This window comes from Anthonomus grandis, chromosome 5 (assembly GCF_022605725.1).
Source record: "Anthonomus grandis grandis chromosome 5, icAntGran1.3, whole genome shotgun sequence".
Taxonomy (NCBI): domain Eukaryota; kingdom Metazoa; phylum Arthropoda; class Insecta; order Coleoptera; family Curculionidae; genus Anthonomus; species Anthonomus grandis.
Window position 1 is genome coordinate 7,240,939 of NC_065550.1, and position 14,981 is coordinate 7,255,919.

The following is a 14,981-nucleotide window of genomic DNA, read 5'->3' on the forward strand; positions in this document are numbered from 1 at the left end:
ACAGAATCTTAAGCCAGAGTAAACTTCTTTTCGGGTGCTTTCGGATAGGGCAAAATTTTACTAGGTGAAATATAACTTTGGTCATCTATTTCAGAGGAAGAACCAGCTTTTGGTGACTACTATATCTAAGTTATTAGCTATGCCATTGGATGGAGATTTTTCAGTTTCTGGAGCAGATATGGGTCTATCGGTGACATACGAATACAAGAAATCTTGTTCAATAAAGATATTTTTGTCGACCAGCTTTGATATTATTTGGAGTGTCAACTCTATCCCATATTTCTAGAATGTCGTATACAGTAAGTGTTTGGCCTTGTAAATAAAGAGCACTAGTACCTCTTTATTTATAATTCTTGCGACATAATTTATCGGTACTCCTTGAAGAAGTTCCTCTTAACGTTAGACAGCATTTGTGGTTTCTTCAGGATGATGCTTCACCACATTTTGCTCACCCAGTGCGAAAGCATTTGGATTAAATATTTTTCGAATGATGGATAGGCCGAGGTAGTCCAGTTGAACGGCCTCCTCGATCACCCGACCTTAATCCGCTTGACTTTCATTTTTGGGGTCAGCTAAACGCTATAGTATATACTTATAACCGAAGTTGACAGTGAGGAAATTCGACTACACCCTGGCTTAGATGCGTGTGGTGTGTGTCGCAACTCGTGGATTAGGCGAGCTCAATTATGTATCGAAAATCATAGAAGAAACTTCGAACAGTTACTATGATAATTAAATTCGCCTTCAATTTCATAGGATTTACGTTTTTTGTTTTTATTTAAAATAGTTTGTTATCTCCTTAAATAAAAATATTTTAATAACTTTTTTTTTCATTAGTTATTATTTGTCATCAACAATAATTTTTCCAACCTCATGTGTATAGGTTAAGAATCACCCTGTATATTATGACCACGGATTTACGCATATTTTTATTTGATGTTCTCTGTATTGTGATCTTTTGTATGTTTTTTATTATTTTATTTGCTTTACCTACAAAAATTATAAATTTTAACAATAAAGAATATTTCTATTATTACAAAAAAAACATTTGTACGTATACCCAGAGAATGTATTCTTGTATCTACGAGTAGATGTTTTGAACTGCCAAAGAAAAAATAGAAACATTACACATTGAAGGTGTACTTTCCCACTTAATTATTTCCCCCATCCCGTCGCCCTCAAATCAACAAAGTTTAATTTAATTACTTTCTGTTAATAAAACAATCAGCAATTCATAAGGTATTCTTTATTTAGTATTGTCTATAGTACATCTGTAGTTTGTTTGCAAATTCAAGAGATACCACGTTAACCAAGTAAACTTCCCAACCCACCTTTACCCATCATTACTTTTGGACTAGTATTTCCATCCTCTCTAGTATTTTGTCCTCCTAGCAATCCTCCAATATTTTGTATGTTACCTAAGTTTGATCCTTTTAACCCCTGAAGTACATTTTGCACCCCAACGGCCTCTAGGGCCCCCAAAAACTTACAGGACTGATCTTTTAATCGTTGACCGATATTAGTCCATAATGCCATCTCGCAAAATTTAAATTTATTAGCTAAAACTGGTGTAGGTTTAATTTGAATGAAATTATTATCACCCACATTAAAAGGAGGAACTTTTTTGTTTTCCACTGTGATAGATCCGTGACGTGCAAAATCCGCTATCATTTTTGTAAACACCTTACGGACCTTCACGTCATCTTCGGTTGGTTGTGGTAATGGAAGAGGATTGCCCTCAATGTCATTAGCATCGAATAAATAAGCTAGTTCGGCGCCGTGAGATACTGATGTATCAGATTTAGTTTCTATAAATATTGACTTTATGAAAAGTCAAAATTACTTCAGGATTAGGTTCTTACCACTTTCAGAAGATGAATTTCCTATCAAAGGGAGCCCTCTTAAAAACGACGAGCCTCTGTTCATATTTCCTTTATGCTCGAAACTGTATAAAAATGTAGAGGCTCCTTTCCAAAACTGGGCTGTGAGGAAGGCTGGCACGTTAAATAATGCATCCGCTATAATTTTTAACTTATAATTAACTGAATATTATTACCTCAACTCTAATAAAACTTCAAACAATAGGTTTTCATCGCTTAATCAAAATAGTTAAAAAGTTAGTACGAAACGAATGGTGCCGAGTGGTAAATAAATATTTTGGTAAACTACTAAAACCTGTTGCTTTGAAAATAACAATAAATTAAAACAGTTATAAACGATTCAGTAAGTACCTCAATACATTTTTCAATAAGCTAAAAGAGAAACTTACATGTAACCTCTGATATTTTATCCAAATTAGAGGCAATATCATTCTTCTTAGTCTTTAAATAATTATCAAAATTTAAAGGCAACTGTTCTAGAATATTCGTTTGTCCTATCCCAATGGATTTCAAGACTTTCTCGCCATTTGATATTAAAGCACCGGAAATGTTTCCAATATTACCCAACCTACCACTCAGTTTACTTATGACAGGACTATCCTGTAGATGCTCTACTAATACTTTATTAAGAAAGTTTGGAATAGACGATAGTTGGGTTATAATTTCATTTCTGTATTGACCAGTAACGGCTTTTTTGGTTTCATCTTTGGTCACCCCGGTGAGCAAAGGTATTCTGGGATTTTCCTGGCGGTAAAGCTGATCTACAGGGTCATATTCTACGTATCCTGGTAATGATCTACCATCGTTTGCGCCTTCAGCTACGGGAGCTGTGCCGAGCCTACCGTTGAGACCTGAAGTGAAACCTCGGCTTTGGAGACGTTGAAATTCTATTGCTGAGTCACCCTTAATAAGAAAAAGTTCAAAATTAAAATGAAAGTAAAAGTTTTAAGGTTTTCGTGAAGCAATCTCCCCACCTTAATAATGGATTCAGCTGGGACTTTCTGCAAACACTTTACCATAATTACAGGATTTTTTGTGGGACACCCATTTTGTTCAGCAATATCAGTGGCCGTATTGCTAGGGGTATTGTCTATGGCCCATCTGGATACTGCTGTTCCTGACATAGCGACGACAGCATTTGGCATGCCTAAAGAAAAAGACAATAAAATGTATATGCGGTAACTCGGATATAATGTTTAGGCATACCTTTTGCAATTTTGGTTAAACTTAGTAAAAGGGCACTACTAGCTCCAGTATCATGTCCCATAACGATGATTCTATGAGGGTTTCCCCCAAAGAATCCAATGTAGTTACGAACCCACTGGACCGCCAATGCCATATCCCATAGGGCGGCATTACCTGGCAAATCTCTTGTGCCTGTGCTGAGGAAACCTAACGAGCCTAGACGGTATTGGATAGTTACAACAACCAGACGTTGACCTACTAGATGTTTTACCTAAAAGAATGGTGGTCTGAACAATTTCCGACCTAAGAAAGAACCCATTTATTTATAAGTCAGTTTCTTTATAATACAATAACTTCAAACGATCATCTCTTTAACTCTTGTCTGTATAAAACTTAGTATTTGGTGTTTTTTTGTACAAAATAATTCTTTTCATTTATAAAATTATTTTATTGTTTTTTCCCGCACTTACTTCAATATCTTTGACATTTGACGTTTAGAAAACAGCTCCGGACGTGGGTAGAATTCTAATTACTGTTCCAAATTGATAACGTATGAAGGGCAAATTGGTGACGTCACGTATCTCAAGCGGTTATCATTATAACCGCTTGGACGTGTTTGGTTAATACCATTTAGGAACGGTAATTACCGATAGACCGCTTGGAATCGGTTCATGTTAGCATCTTCGAGACACAGAAAACAGACCAAGGATTTTTCCTCTTTGTGTTCTGTGCTTCGAGAGAAGATTAAAACTAAGGGCATTCGTTAGAGAAACACGTATCGAGAGCAAAATAAAAAGTTTTGGTTAGTGGTAAAACTGTATCGTAATTTGAGTGTCACACCAAAGGTGTCACCATAGGACTAAAAATCTTCTCATTTATAAAAAAATCTCTGTCCGACAGCAACTTTTAGGTTAAAAAACAAAAAGAACTAATTTGGAGCTAAATCTGATGTGTAATGCTTAATAGTGGTTCAAACGACAATTCGCGGACTTTTGCCATGACAATCACTGTTTTTAATTAACACTTCTTTAATTTCTTGTAATTAAAATACATCTCTTAGTAATGTATATAGATGTATATAGTGTGGTGACTTTAACTGGAATAAATTCAGTTAAAACTAATCAAAATTTATCTCGCAAAATTTCTGAGACCCGTCGATTTTTGTGTGATGAAAGAATCTGGAGGCAACAAGATGGTGCTCCCCCACATTATGCCCCTAATGTACGCCAGTATTTAGATGACAATTTTCCAAACAGATGGATTGGTAGAAGGGGTGCAATCGAGTGGCCGGCACGTTCTCCCGATCTCACCCCACTTGATTTTTTTCTGTGGGGACATTTAAAAAGTCAAATTTATATGAGCAAACCAGGAAACCTAGACGAACTCAAAGAACGTATTAGGCAAGAAATCCGACAAATATCTCCAGAAGTATTAGAAAATGTCAGAAACGAATTTTATTATCGTCTTGGGCTTTGCCAACAAGTAAATGGTGCTCATTTTGAGCATCTTATACATTAAACGCAACTTTTAATAATTTAATGGTTTTTTTTTTTTTTTCGTATTTCTCCTTTAGATAATCACAAAAGTAAATAGGGCAATTTAATCAGGAAAAAGGGCTCTTTTCAATGAGAGTTTAAAAAAAGTGGCTTTCCATTTGAAAAAAAAAGTTTGGGTTAATTAGGTGAAAAAATACAAAAACTATCTTGAAATGTGAAAAAAAATAAACAAAATACGACGGGTCTCAGGAATTTTGCGAGATAAAATTTGATTAGTTTTAACTGAAGTTATTCCAGTTAAAGTCACCACACTGTATATTTCATTTCTCGATACCTCTCTACACTTGTATCTCAACCACTACACCACCAACAATACCAGCGCCTTCCGCCACACTATCATCGGACGGCGGGCAGGCCCTGTTGTCGCTGTTACACAATTATATTTTAAACAATTACAGAAGTGTGAGACATGACACTCGGAAGACATGCAGGAATGATCATCTGCGTAATGACTTTCCTATTCAAAAACGAGAAAACTAAATCTAAATCCGCCTTTTCTTTTTGGCACAAAATGGTCTTTTTAAAAGCATGAGATATACATCTATTTACCGATGTTTTCATACATTGCTATTGTCTGGTGGAAGTCAGAATAAAAAACTGCTCAAATCAAAATCTTTCGGCTCAAAAATCTTGCTTGTATTACGCACTAAAAGACGCGACAACTATAACTATCGGAACCATAATAATTAAATACTCTCGATTTGTTTCAACCAAATATAGTACATTACAGTTTATATATCATGTTACAACCGAAAGACTCATGGGAATGTGGGCAAGTGAAAGTTGGGGGATCAAAACATGCACCGGCTCTAAATTAGGCTGTTGCAACCCTTGTCTAAAAATGTGTATCGATATGTTAACTACCCACTATCCTTTCAAGAAATTATTCAAAATAAACACTTAGAACACGCAGAAAAATTGTGCCATATTCCGGAATACAGAGGTGTGTCTATAAAGCATTTGGGCCTCGATTGCTCGAAAACAGTATTACTAATTAAAGCATACTCCTTCTAGAACCGATAGTAAAGGAGTACTGTAAGCACAGTAAGAAAAAAGAAGTGCTTTGACCAAAGAGTGCATACACACGCTAAGCATGATCTTCTTGGAGGATGAAATAACGATCGTTATTAAATCATCAAAGGAAATCAGACTAGTCAGACCATGCTTAGTTAAACCATGAGAATTATACTTCCAATATAACCTTAAAACTTCAAGGGAAAATATTAAAATCCTAATAAGCCACTGGACACTCAACGATCACTTAAACAAAATTTTACATGCAGAGAATGCCTAGAAGATTGAAATGCAAAATAAATTTATTCATCATTAAAATAAAAAATATTATTAACAATTTACAATTAATAAGGCATTATGATAAATAGGACCATGCCTCGGTTACAAAACCATTAGTACCGGTTCAGAAATGTTTGGCAAGACCCTTTTAAAAACGAATAAAAAGAATAGTAATAACTATTGACCTGGCCATTATAACTACTTTTTTCAACATGAATTTATAATAATACAGTTTTTTAACAGTGAAAGAAATTCCAGAGAGAGGTAAGCTAGGTGATAGAAGGGGTGCAAAGGAAAAATGTGGTGGTATGTAAACAACAAGTTTTAGATAGAGGCAAGCGGGTAGTGAGGTGCTATCAAAAAAACTTTATACAGCAATTTTTTTGTTTTTTTTTTTCAGCACATTAACTATATTTATTTCAAAATAAGTTAAGCATTCCATTACTGCTTATTAAGGAGATAATTTTGAATATATTTTTATTATTTTTTAAATATGTTCTATTGACAAACAAAAGATTTTTGAAAATTTGTGTTTCTATGCTATGGGACTCTAAATAAGTTTATAAATCTAGTGTTCTACATACAAAGATTATTTTTAAATTTATTCACAAAATATAAAATCCCTTCAGTTTAAAAAACATATTATAAATAAAGGTGTACATATGGCATTTTCTACGATTTTGCATATTCAAAATAATTTTTTTAGTTAAATAGGGAGTAATATGATTCCTAAATGGTATTTTGAATGCAAAACGCATACAAAAGTTTTAGAGTTTTTGTATAGAATGAGCAGTTGCTTCGGTCAGGGTATAATAATAATTGTATTTAATGTTAAATGGTAAATAGTTTTTTAGACCATATAATTTTAAGCTAATTTTTAATGAGTTCGATATGTAATACCACTGTCAAAATACATTTATATCTAGATTTTGGCCTTATTGACAACTGGTAGCTGATTTAGAATCTACATGAAAATTAGAAGAAACCTCAAAAACATTTGCCACAATCCAGTATTATTATACAAGATTTAGAAGTATTTAATTTTAAGTTGTGATCCTGTGAAAAGTTATCAATCAACTTTTTAAATCCCTATTTATTTGAAATTGAGATATAAGAAGATTTTGGCGTGAAAACGAAAGATACAGTGGGGAAATTTTGTGACCGAGTTCTACTAAAAAGCAACACGTGTGACTTAGAAGGCTTAAGATCTAAGCAATGCTTCTGTAATACTGAAAGAAGAGCATCTAGATCTTGGTACAGTTGACCTACAGATTCCAAAAGACGGTCTGGCTTTAACGATTTGCTAAGCTGCGTAACATCTGCATCTGCTATATGTAAAGTGTAAAAAGTAAAGGCTCCAACATTGATCTCTGGGGAACCTTAAAAGATAGTTGCTTAGAATCAGAAACTTTGCCATTAACTTGAACCTTTTGACTTCTACCCTGTAGATAACTTGCAACAAGTTTAGAAGACTGACTATCAAGGTCCAAATATTTTGAAATTGTTAGAAGATGCATGTGATTTATTTTATCAAACCCTTTTGTGTAGTCAAGGAGGATTAAAATAGTCAATTTGTCATTTTTATAGAATGAGATATATCATCTGTTACTTTCAAAAGCGCTCTTGAACAACTATATCCTGGTCGAAATCCGGACTGTATTGTCGGCAATAAATTATACCGTTGAACATGTTCCCTTATTTGATTATTGAGAATTCGTTCTAAAATTTTCGATGAAGGTGGGAGAACACTAACTGGTCGTGTCTTTCAGCTCAAGTGGATAGTAGAGAGATTTCATGGGAGCATTTCCATCTGTCAGGGAAACATGATGTTTTTGTAGAAAATTTTACCAGGTGTGTAATTACATGGAGTATTAACGAGACAACAATGTTTTAAATAGAGAAATTAAACCCAGATGGACCTATAGAGCACTAACAAGTGTAATATTGTCGCTTCAGTAGTTTCATATGTTTATTTCATTATTATATCTAACTAATCATGTATTTTGTATTGATGAAAAATATTTGAAATAAACTATTATTATTAACAATACAGTAGCATGTCAACTCCATACGTGTATGATAGAAATCCCGTTATTTCCCCTTGAGATTCCCACCTTAATAATGTCCATTGGCTGGTTCTAATATGATAGATATAATAATTTTTTCTACTTAGCGAGAGGCTTTAACAAATTCTCTTTATAAAATGAACCCTTTTAAAAATTGAGATGCACTAAAAATCAAAACACACCCTTTATACCCCTTTTATAAATATATACTGACATATTTTCGCAAAAATGGCAGTAATAAATGATGATCAGTACTTAGCTGATTAGAGTGCAAAAAAGAAACAGATAAAGGACTGTTTAGAAAACTTAAGCAAAAAACTAGAAAAAGAAGTAAAAAAAACTAAATAAAATTTCATGATTAATGAACAAACACGAAGAAAATAAACCCCTTTTTAAAAGACAAGCCAGCGTACTAAGTACAGTAGTAAACAAGTCATAAATCTTCATACGAATAAACACACTCTTAACAGCCTTTAAAGTTGATTCGAGCTACGCTAGTGTGCGTAACAAACTTACTTTACGCATTTATTAGGGAAATTTCTTATGCCCGTTCATCTAAATTCGCACAAATTTCTTGTCATTTAACCTGGATATGATGTGTACATTTGCATTTAAAATTTAATTTTACATGATATGGGAACAAAATAATATAAGAAAACGAAAAAAAACACCTTGAATCTTTATTATATGTATAATTGTATATGTCTTACCCCATATTGTGATGCGGAACCATACCTAAATCCGCCTCCATGAATCCATATTATAACTGGTAATCCTATAAAAAAAACTCGTTTTAGCAATTAATTTATAATTTACTCCTAATTTCTATGCAATGGAAAAAGTTTGGTTGGATATGGCTAGAATTCTTAAGAAAACCGAAGCCTCCCGCCCAAACTGCTCAAAAATGAAACTCGATATGAGCGACAGAGTATATAAGCAAAATTCAACACATACATAATATATGAATCGTACCTATAAGAGTTTAAACTAGAGTTCAATAAAATGAATGTTTAAGGAAAAAATGATAACAATAATGAAGTACTTAACCAGCATGAAACCTTGCATAAGAAGAGAGACTTACTTCAGTATCAAGACAACTTGCAGCAAGAAAATAGAATTCAAAGAGAAAAGGTTGAAAATAAAGTTATCAATCAACGAGCAGATCAATAACCAGAATAAGTACATGATTAATTGCAAGATCAGTAACATGCGCGACATCTAGACCAACAACTTAACAAGCAGAAAGCGAGAGATCAATTTTTGAGTAAGTTGATATCCTATAAGGAAACTACTTCAAAAGGAAGAGACCTAAACTGCTAATCCTTTATAAGATATGGAAAATGGGATCAGCAATGTAAGCCATTGATGATGTGCTGGACTTCAAACAACACCTTGCGAGGTATCTATCTTGCAACATATTGTGCTTATTAAGCTAAGGGAGCAAGATTGAGAAGATATATTAAATTCACCAAACGGAAGGAGCAAAAGTGCGAGTTTTTTCCGCAGAGTGGAACGAAAAGACGAACATCACGAGCTTATTACCAACTATAGATGGTAATAAGTTCGAAGAATACTGGAACAGTATCTGGTCTGAAGGGGAATAATACAATAAGACTGCAACATGGTTGGATACCAATTTGGGAAAGCATTTGAATGTTGAAAAATTGGGAGAAACAGAAATAGGAGAAACTCCAGCACTGCATGTAGCTGGGTGTATAAAGGGGAACACAGAATTGGAAGTCGCCAGGTCCAGATGGAATTCATAATTATTGGATAAAGAATTATCCATCCACTCACAAATATCTTGCTGACTCTTTCACTAGAAGTTTAGAAGGTCCTATGACAATCCCCAAATATTTCTCCGAAGGGAACACTTTGCTTTTCAAAAAGGATTACAGAGCAGACCCTAAGAACTATAAGCTTATCTGTTTAACGACAGCTCTAATAAATGAGAAGTTTTACAGCCATTGTATCAACAACAACATCTTCGAGAAAGATCAAAAAGCATGTGAAAGAGTTTTCTTTGTTGTTAACAACAGGTTACCATCGACAGCAAAGAGCAATTAGAGCCCTTTGTGGAGTGAGGTGTCGTGTATCTTGTCAGCATCTTTTTGTGCAAAATAGAATCTCTTTGATGCTTATACAGATCGTGTTTTCGTTCGTTACTTATAGGAAACCGCATAGAGGCGAAATTTTGCAACGTCGCGCGTGTACGAGGGCCTGCGACAGAGCACCGCCCCGGCCAGCCCAAGGACGGTATTAGTAACACCTTAACACCTTTTAACCCCTATAAACTGTTTATCTATGATTAGTAAACATCTGACTTTCGTGGGAGCTGCGCGTTTGGCGACAAAATGTCCCAAAATATTACGCGAAAATCCAGGCATTTTTAAAAATATTTATTCTAATGCGGGTTTTACAGACATGACAATGTGTAAAACCCTGTGTTTTGCATAATGAAAATTAAAGCGTTATTCTAATAAAAAATAAAATATCAACTCTAATAAAAATATAATAAAAAATCAGAAATAAAACTCCAATAAACAAACTTAACAACATATAATTTTTTAAATAAAAGGCTCAAATAAACCGCCTTCTTTCGCTAAACAAAAACTTAACCTATCGTAAAAGCTATTTCGCACCTCCAAAAGATTAAATCATTTGTCCAGTTAAAATGGAATTGGCACCTTCGACAATTTTATTTCGCAACTCCTCTAAATTTATTGGCCTACTAAATTCATGCTTGTAAATGGTCTCCTTAAGGTAACCTCATAGATAAAAGTCATTTGGAGACAAATCTGGAGATCTAGGAAGCCATTTAATATCGCCAGTCCCACTAATAAGGCGGTTAGGAAAAGTATTTGTTAAAAATTCTTTTACCCTAGCCGCGTTATGAGCAGGACAGCCATCTTGCTGAAAATAAACCGATCCCAGGTCTACATCAGGTAGGATTTGAATGGCAGGAAGAACTTGGTTTTGCAGCAACTCAACATACTTTTGGGCGTTTAAAGGGCCATAAATAATAAAAAATGGCCCTATAACATTGTCGCTTAAAATACCTGCCCAAACATTCAATTTCTGAGGATACTGGGTACGAAACTAAAAACTTCTGTGCTCGTTTCCTTGAGACCAATAACAAAAAATGGAAGGATTGTGTTTGCCATGTAATGGAAAAGATTCATCAAAAAATAAAATATTTTCGTTTTCATTTGCCTTTTCCATCATGGTTTCACAAAATTCCTTCTTCGCCACTAGTCTTCAGGAAATATTTCCTGAGTTTTTGAATACTTGAAACATTTGTACCCATATTTTTTCCAGATACGAGCAACAGTTTTATGCTCATTCCCAGTTCCTCTCCAACACTTCTACTGGACCGTGTCGAATTAAGTTTAGGGTACTGCAAACCATTTCTTCCCGCCGTTCTATATCCTGGACCACTTCAACAGGTAGTTCTTGACGTTTTGTGTGGCATTTTTAAAAATCTTGAAGACAAAAAGATGTCTCAAAATTTGTAACCACATTTAAGACCGTTTTTGCACAAGGAATCGGTCTATTCTCAAATGTCACTGAAAACAAATCTCTACATTGTACTGCCGAATTGCCTCCATAAAACCATTTAATTAGCTGAACTCTTTCGGAAGGGGTATAAACAGCCATAGTGAAAAAAACACGAAAATAACGCTCAAAAATTATTAATGCAACGTGCAGTAACACAGCAAAGTGAGGTCTGCTGACTCCCGGTTCAAAAAATAAAAACAAAAAATTCCGGCGCCTGCAAACCGCAACCAAGCGGTGTTGCCATTATTTTGGGTAATACGTAGCTCACGATAACACATATGCCTAAAACGATAACTATGGTATTCAAAAAGCATCAACAGGAAATTGTAGGAGACAGTTCATTTGAAACTCGTCTTACATACCCTCATATGTTGCCCATTCCACATTCAGAGAAGTGAGAAGTTTTATTTATATGGGTAACAAAATGTTCAATCACCTTTCTTTTCTTTTAGAAATAGTATATATAATATACTATTTCTAATAGTTTATAAATCCAATATAAGAGTTAAGAATACTTAACTCTTATATTAGATTTAAAAACCATTTAAAAAGATTGTTAAATACTAAGGGATATTATACATTAGAGTTTTTTTAATGATGTTTTGTCCTGATTATCGAATATGTATGTGTGATTTAAAAACAAATATTGTAACTCTATTTGCTTTCTGATATCTATTAGTCCTAAGTTTACTGACTTAGATTCAATAAGGCTTCGCCAATAACTCTGTTTGGGCCAATAAAGCTATTTTTTTAATTTGAATTGATGCAGGGGTTCTTAAGCAATTCCAAAGTAAAAACCAAATCTAAATGTTTACTACATAGATTTTGCGAAGCCTATGATTCAGATCCTCGTGATTATCTCATAAAAGTTTTAAATATATGCAAGATTGACCCATGCCTTGGGTCATGGAAAACCAGGTTTTAGATGGATCAGTGTAAATATGTGAATCTTCCCAGGGGACTCAATGTCGCCGTTTTGGTTTTGCATAGCTTTGAATCCGAAGTCAACTTTCCTCAACCGGACAGATCGCGGCTTTGAGTTAAAGCCCAAGTGACAGAAGAGATTGTCTCATTTACCTTATATGAATGACCTTAAACTATATGGCGAGACAGAAGACAAGCTTTTTGAACTGATCAACATCGGCAAGGACATTGGCCGATACCACGGACTTCGGGTTCGACAAGGGTGCAAGGATAACTATCAAAAAAGGAGTTGTGAAGGAGTCACTTTCAGAGCATCTTGATATAATTCAACTACCACCAGAAGAAATTTACCGTTACTTGGGAGGATGCCTCAAAATCAACGGCTTAGAAGAAAGAACACCCATCTAGCACAGTCTCTTGATTTCAATCAAGAGACAAGTATTTTAGATTTTCATAATCCGTCGATAAATGAAGAAATGCTTGGAATACGATAAAGTCCTATATAAACTTTTTATCCGTTTTAAACAAGCGTATGACAACGTCCTGAGGGTAGAGCTGTGGAATATTATGGTAGAACTAGGAATCCTGAATAAATTTGTCATGTTGACAAAGATTAGCATGGAAGGTTCCGTAAGAGCAGTACGGATCGGAGGGAAGGGGGAGGCAAAAACGGAGGCTCTTTTATTTAAAAATCGGGGCCCCCGTCTTATATTGGCCTTTGGGGATGGCATAGATGTCGTTGGAGACTCAACTGTGAAAGTTAAAAAAGAATTTTTAAAAATTGAATCTGCAGCGGAAATTATAGTTGTAAAAATAAATATGCGTAAAACCAACTACATGACCACATCAAGAACTGAGGAATCAGATGGGACGAAATGTGACGATGGATCAATAAAACTTCAAAAGAGTCCATGAATTTAAATATCTGGGCGCCACTATCATGTCAGACAATGATATGATGAAAAAGAACGACAAGAGACTGAGAATTGCAGAGAAATTCGACGGAGTATATACGGATCTGCACGGGATGAAACTATACAACAGTACCGTAGTAGAAAAAACAGAGAAAATAATAACTATATGACCAACCGGACATTGTCCATTAGGAAGACCACGACTACAAAGGAGGGATAACATAGCATCAGATCTTAGAACTCTGAATATCACGAAAGCTGAAGACCTAACGATGGACAGAATCCATCCAGTCTAGGAAAATTGTTGAGTCAGCCAAAACGCGCCCTGTGTTGTAGCACATTATCATAATACGGAACAAAGCTTGTTTCTTGGCAAACTCTTAGCGAGAATACATAATTTTTAGATGAATGCAATTCACCCTGAGATGGTGGAAATATAATTATAATAAAGATGTTGAAATGCCATAAATAAAATCAAAATATTAGATGAAATATAGGGCTTTACTTATAAATGATTGGAAAATAAAAATAATATAATATACCCGACAAATATTTTTTTAAAGCGTTTACAAGAAAATGTGTAGAACTTTGAGAATATTGATTCATCAAAGAAAATGAACCCAATTTAGCTATAAGAAACTTAGGAAAACAATTCAAAATTTAATTTGAATACAATAAATAACAAAGTAATTAATTATATTAGTTATCAAAAAAAACATGTTATTATGATTTTTACTAGTTTCCCTCCACTTATCTGTCTTGATAAAGTATTATTTTTAATTATTTATGTAGAGTAAAAGTATTAAACCTACCTTCAGTTCCTCGAGGTAAATCCGGTGTAAAAATATTTAAAGCCAAACAGTCCTCGGTACCTAGAATAAAATTTTTTCCAGGGACGGGCTGGATACAGGGTGGTGAATAAACTGTAGCTCTAACCTCACCTTCAAGAAACTTTTCTTTTGGCCGCTTAAATAAATATGTATTTTTCATCAGTGAAACAAATCAAAAATTCTTACCAAAAATCTATCTGGTCCCACTGGGGGTTGAGCATATTTAATTCCTTTGAAAACATAATGAGGGTATTCTCTGGAGCCTTGAACTCTTGCAGATTTACCATTAAATCGAACATACACTACTGGGTCATCAAAAGGAGGATAATTGGCAACTTCGCCCCCCACGATTCGACGCACTCGGTGGTGTGGACTAATGTTGGAAACATTGCTTGCTAAAGTGCTGGTAATTGAATAAAATAATATTAAAAGAGTCAGTTTTATCATTTTGTAGGTACACGAATTACACTAATACCAATAATGTATTAGTCTGGTATGGTCTGATATTTATTTTGTTTATGTTCATTATAAGACATGTGAGATAAAAAAAATAGACAGGAAGTGTGACAATGTAGATATCAGAGCCATTTATAATTTACTAAAATTGATAATTTAAACCAGGTTTAAATGAATGTATATCTAAAAATTATGTTTTTTTTTTATATAGTAATATACAATGTGATACTAGTATACAAATTCTCTTTTTAATGAAACTGCATTTTACATTTTCAATACACTGCTCCTCCTTTAAGTTTGATCACTCAATATAATGACT

The 14,981-nt window shown here is 34.2% G+C and overlaps 1 protein-coding gene across 1 annotated transcript; it reads right to left on the minus strand.

Annotated features, from left to right (window-relative positions):
* Window positions 1-1,229: 1,229 nt before the first annotated feature.
* On the minus strand, window positions 1,230-14,725 carry LOC126736528 (carboxylesterase 4A). Its single transcript, XM_050440918.1, has 8 exons — window positions 14,393-14,725; window positions 14,189-14,342; window positions 8,691-8,755; window positions 3,087-3,336; window positions 2,855-3,027; window positions 2,270-2,783; window positions 1,863-2,018; window positions 1,230-1,808 (listed from the first exon to the last, which is right to left on the minus strand). Exons 1-8 carry the CDS (start codon window positions 14,651-14,653, stop codon window positions 1,306-1,308), a joined length of 2,076 nt encoding a protein of 691 aa, XP_050296875.1. The 5' UTR covers window positions 14,654-14,725; the 3' UTR covers window positions 1,230-1,305.
* Between the last annotated feature and the right edge of the window lie 256 nt (window positions 14,726-14,981).

What these genes read in the sequence shown, in the direction of transcription:
- LOC126736528 (XM_050440918.1), bottom strand. Translation starts at nt 14,653, where the DNA reads ATGATAAAACTGACTCTTTTAATATTATTTTATTCAATTACCAGCACT. An exon ending in GTTCCGCATCACAATATGGG is followed by an intron (nt 3,337 to 8,690) that starts GTAAGACATATA and finishes CCATTCTTTTAG; the next exon opens with GTAAAACATCTAGTAGGTCA. An exon ending in TTTAACCAAAATTGCAAAAG is followed by an intron (nt 3,028 to 3,086) that starts GTATGCCTAAAC and finishes CTTTTTCTTTAG; the next exon opens with GCATGCCAAATGCTGTCGTC.